A 7,624-nucleotide genomic window follows, 5' to 3' on the forward strand; every position below is an offset into this window, starting at 1 on the left:
CTCGAAAAAATAAATCACGACGTCTATGGGTCCTTAGCTTTTGCCTACGCATGATGTTATTAATTAGTCATTGACATTATAGAAGTATAAAACAATAATGCAAGTAGTTCATTTTGTGTAAGATGTAAGTCCTGCAAAGAAAGAAAAATAAAGAATCAATGTCAATACTTTGAGTCACATATGCAAGGAAAACGGTTAGAGACAATTAATTTGCATGAAATTATATCAATATAATATTAATAATATATCCCTAGAAAAAAATACTAATAATATAAACATTAATAATTATTGTGTGAGACGATCTTATATCGTGAGACGACGGTCCATTTGTATAAACATCACTTTTTTATTGTTAGTAATAAATCACTCTTTCGTCGAAGTGTCAATTTTTTTTAATTTAGGAAGTAAAAGTGTAAGATCAACTATTGATATGGTCTAATTGAAAGGCTAGCTTACACTCACTATACATGTCACATGCATAATAGCTACCACAAATCTGAATCAGAAGTTAATCATATATTGTTAACAATGTTCTAAATAAGAGGGTGTAATAATCGACTTACCATCAATATCGTCATCATTAGCATAGTAAACAAATACTTGTAGAATCTTATCGCAGCATCAACTCTTGATCTTTCGATGACTACCTTTCATTGCTCCTGAAAAATCATAAAAGGCACAAAATTAGACATCACAATAATATGTTATATAAAATTATAAATAATGATTGTATATTATTTGTGACAAATTAACATGACGCATAAAAGGTTAATGACTATAATACTGGATAACAAACTAATCTACATGCCTAAAACAAAGAAACGTAAATAGCAAAATTATGGATGGGATGAATTTAAAAACACTATATTTATACTCCTTTGAAAGAGGTAGCAATTAGATTGATTTAGGATTTGTGAACTAAAAAATATAAAAATCCATTGACTAACCAAGTTCAAATCCAATTGTGACAATTTTATCTTTTATCTTTTATTTTAAAGTTTTACATTAGACATTCCTAATCCAATTAAAACACAATAACCCATGATCCAAAAACGTTACCCATACACATCAAATTAATTTAATACTTGTACCAAAACAAATAATTTAATACTTTCATGATTACTAAGCTTTTAATTAACAATATAATGAGATAAAATTATTTTCTCTAATATAAAATAAATTTTACATATCTATTTATTATCTCTAAAGATGTTTTCGTTGAAAAATAATTTAGGTAGTCTTAAAACATTAGACTCTCTCTAATCACTCGAAAAAAGCTTCCTTTATTAATATAGATAGACTAGATTTAATGCCCGTGCGATGCACGGGCCTACTTGTCGGATTCTAAAGTATATGGTTTTATATAATCAATAATAATACTTGTATAAGACGATTTTACACAAGTATTAGTATAAAACCACTAATTAACTGACTTAAAAATCCCTAAAGTAACTACTCGTAATAAGTTTTACTACTTAATTTTACATGTAAAATGGTTTTAGACATTCTTTTATAGGGGATTGAACTTGTGGATATAAGTTAACTTTAAACTTGGAGTTTGATTCATTATTGAAATAGTAGGGTAAAACTTCCCAAAGAGTTTTAGTCTAGATGTTTTTAGTTCTCCGTATTTGTAAAAAAAAAATATCAACCCCTTAAATACAAATGAAAAACATAAAAACTATCCTAATTCAAGTCTAACTGAACAACTACATGTTACAGAAATTTTGATATGTTCCCTTCATAGTAATGACGTCAATGCATTCCTTGTCCTTATAGTCTAGCTAGGTAGTGATTATGCTTTCTAATTTACGGTCATACAAAAAACTGAGTTAAGAAGAACAATGACACCAAACTATCCGAGAAACTTTGTCTCAAATGAAATTTGTAACTTTAGATATCATATGCACAATAACCATCACAAAAGTGAAGTTCACATACATTACTTTCCTACTCTTTGTCAATCGTTTTGTATGTAGTAAGTCCATCGAACAATTTAGTCACAATTAAACCCGGTGAACAACAAAACAAAATGCATAAACATACAACACAAATCGGCGAGAAAGAGATAATGAACCTATTACTCTCTTTATTTCTGTCATTTGTCTACCTATTCCATTTTAAGGTATTGTGAGATCCCTGAAAAAATCTCCTTTTTGAAATATGAGTAATAAGTGGAGTCGCCAGTAGGTTTTATAAAAAACATACAAAAACAAATTTAACTGAAAAGTCCCCTTTGATCCCGGAATGGGGACCGATCCGTCACTCCTACCGAACCAAAGATTGCGGATTCGGGGGTAAAGGTACGATCAGGGAAGGTGTTAGGCACCCGGATCGCCCATCAAACTGACGGCCTCTACTATTTATTTGTAATATTATATATTTGACGAAATTTAACGAAAGAAAGGTTAATTATACAATTTTATACAAATTATTTACAAACAACGAAAGCTAAATTACGATAATATAAGAAAGAATAGATATGACACCCTCAGGCCTACCTGGATACGGCGTTTCAACAATTAGCTTACTCGAACGGACTTTAGGGCGTCTTTATGCTCAAAATAGGATGGGTGTATGTATGTGAGGGTATTTTGGGAAGGTAGTATTTTGTATGGAATAGTATTTAAAAAGGTAGTATATTTTTATGAATTTTCTGTGTGTTGAATAAGGGAGGAAAGGGGAGTATTTATACTAGTTAAGACGGAGTATTTGACCATATTGGAAACTTTTTGTATGATAGAATTTTTATACGGACGTGTATCTTGTTGCCTTTGGAATTGTAGTACGTCTAGCATTGTTACTACCAATAACTCTAGGACGCTTATTCATATCCCATGCCACATCAAATACTTAAATCTTTCCGTAGCTCCTTCGGACATGTGCCGTATGTTGCGTGTTATTCTTGAAATTGGGCCTTCATATTACAAAAAGAGGGCCATGCAACGTAAACAAGTTGGACACAATTTTATGGCCTTATTTGCTTTACTAATTTTCAACATATCTAGTATAGCCCATTGTATATAAGGTGGGTTGCCTTTAAATTATTATCCAAAGAGGCCCAATTAAATGTCACCGCTAAATGAATGTGTTCATGCCGTTAATATAAAAAATAGTACTCCCATAATCAATTAAGTGGATTAAAAATGTGGTAAATTATCGAAATGGATTGGTAATAAAATGGTTGGTTTTGGGGTCAATTTTGAGCATGAATAACCTTATGTCAAATTCAAGTAAGTTTCATTCCGAATTAAATAAGGGCCTCATCATCGGGTGTTCGCAAGGCCGGTAGACATTTTGAGGTGTCTACAGAAGCCCCCACTTTGACCGAATCTGAGTAAGACGAAGGTCAAAGTAGTCCGGTCGGGACAGATAAAGGATAAGAAACATACCTGGGCCTCTTATTTTACCTGTCTGACGTAGCTGGATCTGGATATAGAGGATCATAAAACTTTGTTTTATGACTGGACTGGAAGCTGGCATGACAAAACTTTATTTCGCCGGTCTGGAATCTGTATCTAGTATAGCTAAACTTTGTTTAGCTTAAAGGTGAGATCGTGAAATCTAATTTCCCGAACTCGGTTGCGTATCGTGGCCCGCCGACCAAGGGATGTTTCTTAGTTTTGCGAGGTGAACAAAACGTGAAATTGTTTAGCTTCGCAGTGAACGGTTGACTGGTTAGTTTCGCAGTGAACGAAATCGGATTGCTTTGCGTGAACAAAGCCGGATTATTCCGCAGGTGAACGGAATGAGATTGCTTAGCTTCGCAGGTGAACGAAACCGGATTTGCTTAACTTCGCAGGTGAACGAAGCTGGATTAGAACACAAAATTTGATTTTATGAACTAGGACGCGTGTCAGAGCCCGCCGACCAAGGAATTCAAAATTTTATTTTGAAAAAGGATTGCGTGAAAAAGGATTGCGTATTTCGCAAAAAGGATAAGTTCGTAAAATTTTATTTTACGAACTCAAATGCATGTCGTGGCCTGCCGACCAAAGAATTTGAATATTTCATTTTAAAAAAGATTTAAAAATCGTAAAAATTTATTTTACGGAGTGGAATTGGATTACAAAAAGTTTAGTGTACAATTTGATTTTACAAGAGCGGGTTTCAAAACCGAGTCGAATAAGAGATATACACTAAACACTTAAACATGCCTTACGTCAAAAACGGGTGAGAAATTAAAGTAGATGACTTTGTTCACTTAAAGCTGGTGTGTCCTTTGAATGCTCCACAAAGTTCAGGAAAGAAGAAAAATAAAAAAAAAAATCCCCTTTTGCTTTCCCATACACTCAGACCACCGATCAAGATTTCATACTACCTCTTCAAAAGGGGGTTTTTTAATTCCCTCATCAAAGAAAACCCAATTCATCGCTAACTTGTTTCTGGATCGAGTTTTTGTAACTCGCCATCGTTACTCGAGAATTAAAATTCGTCATTAATCGCGCCCGGAGCTAAAAGCAAGCTATTCCGCCGTAGCCATTGTTCTAGCTGATTCGCGACAAGATGATCGATGTCGGAGTACCGTCGAACCTTTGGCTCCTGATATGGGATGAAATCGATGCGGTTCGTACCATCATAGCTGTCATTTGATATCCAGAGTTCCAATCGGCAACCGCAGAACTGATGGCGGAGCACCGTGTCGAAGTAAGTGCTTCTCTTTATTTTTTTGTCGATTGATTTTGACTTTGAATTTATGTTCTCTAAATGATTGCTGAAATGTACTATCCTGATTTGGGACAACAGCTGTTGGCGATCGGATGACTGATGAAAGAGCCCCGTCGAACTTTGTGATTTTTTTTTTACCGGATTTCCATTCTTGCTTTCAAGCTCGACATCATATCGTAAGTATTCTGTCTCTTTATTGACTGACATTAAATTCATGCTCTCTTTTTTTTGTTTCGGGTTTTCACTGATCAAGTCGTATGCTTGATAATATGATTGAACTGATAATTTTACTGGTCTCGCGGATCAAGTCGTGTGCCTGACTCAACTGATGGCGCAATTGTGACATTAATGCCAAGTTTACCATTTTTTTACTCGTCTTATGAATCAAGGTGTGTGCTTGACTGATAATATGATCGAACTGAAATTATGCTTTTTTTTTATCTCCTAAATCAAGTGATGTGCTTGATAATAAGACTGAACTGATAGTGCCATTACGACATTAATGCAAATAATATGATGCAGAAAGACACAAATAGTATATGCTAATGATGCAAAGGATACATGTTGATGCACTTTCGACAATGAAGACCACACTAAACAATTAATGACGCATTTGTTTATAAAATAAAAAAAACTAGATAAATTTGTGTTACATCTCCTTTACTAGTTCTGTTAAATAAAAATGAAAGACGGTGCTGTTGAGCACGATCCAGGACAGGGATGGAGTATTTGAATTCAGATTTTTCTTAGAAAAGTTCAGCTTATCGACTTCTACTAGAATTCTTAAATCTTAGTAACTATTCCTATTCTGCACCTGACAAGGATGGGTATCTGGTAACTCCGTATTTAATACGGATAAAGATTTCTACTAGCCCCCAGTTTTCTTCTCTTTAAATAGCACTCTCTCTTTAAACTTCTCCACCTCAAAATTTCCTCTTTACTCACAATGTCTCAAAATTTTGAAAACGCTCTAAAATTATGGCTTGACAACCTCACGAAGGATGAAAAGGACTACGTCATTGGTGTTCAGCTAGGACCCTTGCTGCTATCACTGAAACAAGTTAAGATCTCCTGGGAATTTTTACGCTACGCGCTTTATTTTGGGATCCCCAAGTTCACGTATTCCGCTTTGGGGATCGTGAGATATGTCCTATGACGGAGGAATTTAGTGCCATCCTAGGATCATCTGTTCAATCTTCTCCCGCGCTTCCTAGTCTCGATGATGACTTAAGAAAAGACTTCAAAGATTATCTGGGCATTACTACTCGTGTTGATGAATTTTTGAACGGACGTAGGGTAAATCTCTGTCGTCTGATCGCGCACTTCACTTCCCCTAGCTATCCCAGGACTGTGATTGACTTCCGTTATAAAAAACGGGCATTGGTGTTATGCCTGCTCAACCGTTATCTATTTGTAAGCCCTTCCAATGTTTACGGACACGGCTGCCTTCTAAGAGTAGTAAAGCACATGCGCAACGACTGTTCACCTATGCCTCTGGTCTTAGCTGAAACTCTTCATTGCTTAGATACCTTACGACATAATCCAGAAGCTGCATTCTGCGGTAGCCCCCTGTTACTTCAGGTAATTTCTTATGTCATTCACACAACTCACATATTTTCCTACTTCTGATTCCTTTTTTTTTTTTTTCCGACCTAGTGTGGGTCATTTTATTTCTCTTTATTTTCTGACCTGGTGTGGGTCATTTTATGCCGATAAATCTTTGTCCTAGGTATGGCTACAAGAGCGTATGCGACTAATTGAACGACCTCTCGATCCCAAATCTTATCAACCTCATAGCTTTGCTGGCAGACAAAGAGTTGTGAAAGGGGAGCAGCCACTTAGCTATTGGAGGGAATGGATGAACAGTGGGTTTCCAATTCGTTGGACTATATCATGGTGGCACATCCCTGCTATGACGGCCCCGCGATCTTCTATAGCATTCTACAGACTACCTGGCCTTACTCACTCCTCTTTCATATTTCCTTCTCGCTTGTTACGACAATTCGGGCGAAAACAACGAGTACCTTCTTTGGATACTATTTCTCCTGGAATTTCTCCGATGACCCATTCTTATTTGCGTAACTGGTACCAATACTGGAATGCACGTAGGTTCTGGACTATACAAAAGGTTCCTGACTCAACCTACATAAGCAATCATTATAAGGTTTGGATGACATCACACTCTATAGAGGAACGTGAATCAGCTCGTCAAGCGGAACGTAGGTTGCAAATTGATGCTATTGAGGTGGGAGAAGGACCTGACCTGACTCAGACAAACTCTAAGACTCAAGACTCGAGTAGAGGACACAAAAGTGGAGGTAGTAGAAGTCTGGTTTGGAAAAGAAAGAAGGATCAGAATGACCCGGATGATCAGAATGAAGCTAGAAAGAAGAGTACAATGGCTAACGAACCTAAGAAGTGACAATAAGTGGAATCTAGAGCCTTATAAATGTAGTTGTAGCTTATTAGGATTGAAATAAAGGGATGGATTATGAACTCTACGAACCTCAAAGTTTGTGTAGGAATTTTTTTTTTGTTTTGAGTGCCATGATAACTCTAGATATAGAATAAGAGGAACGATTGTTAGTTTTCTCCGATTAGTTGCCACTTTTTTTCTGAAAACTCCTAATTGGGAGCAATATATATTGATAACAAAACTTGCTCTGATTCTAATATATATTTTTTTTGAACCTCATTACTTTTTTTTTTTTTTTTTTTTTTTTTTTTTTGACCTGGGAGGGGTCTTTTCTCTTTTGTTTAATAATATATATTTTTTGGACCTGGTAGGGGTCTCCGTTCCGATTTTTTTTTTTTTTTTTTTTTTTTTTTTTTTTGACCGTTCGCGTTTTTTTTTTATTTTACTCTTTTACTTAACATTAATTAATTTTTTTTTTTTTTTTTTTTTTTTTTTTGAGACCTGGGAGGGGTCTTTTTTTTTTTGGTATACTTACACATG

The 7,624-nt window shown here is 35.4% G+C and overlaps 1 protein-coding gene across 1 annotated transcript; it reads left to right on the forward strand.

Moving 5' to 3' along the window:
- Positions 1-5,193: 5,193 nt before the first annotated feature.
- LOC141626239 (uncharacterized) lies at positions 5,194-7,331 on the forward strand. The gene is made up of 2 exons (XM_074440164.1): positions 5,194-6,249; positions 6,398-7,331. The coding sequence occupies exons 1-2, from the start codon at positions 5,821-5,823 to the stop codon at positions 7,088-7,090; spliced, it is 1,122 nt and encodes a 373-aa protein (XP_074296265.1). The 5' UTR covers positions 5,194-5,820; the 3' UTR covers positions 7,091-7,331.
- The last annotated feature ends 293 nt before the right edge of the window (positions 7,332-7,624 follow it).

This window comes from Silene latifolia, chromosome Y (genome assembly GCF_048544455.1).
Source record: "Silene latifolia isolate original U9 population chromosome Y, ASM4854445v1, whole genome shotgun sequence".
Classification (NCBI taxonomy): Eukaryota; Viridiplantae; Streptophyta; class Magnoliopsida; order Caryophyllales; family Caryophyllaceae; genus Silene; species Silene latifolia.

Bases quoted from the DNA above. Each gene is read 5' to 3' on its own strand.
- LOC141626239 (XM_074440164.1), top strand. From the start codon at position 5,821: ATGACGGAGGAATTTAGTGCCATCCTAGGATCATCTGTTCAATCTTCT. The intron at 6,250-6,397 runs GTAATTTCTTAT...TCTTTGTCCTAG, and splicing joins GTAGCCCCCTGTTACTTCAG to GTATGGCTACAAGAGCGTAT.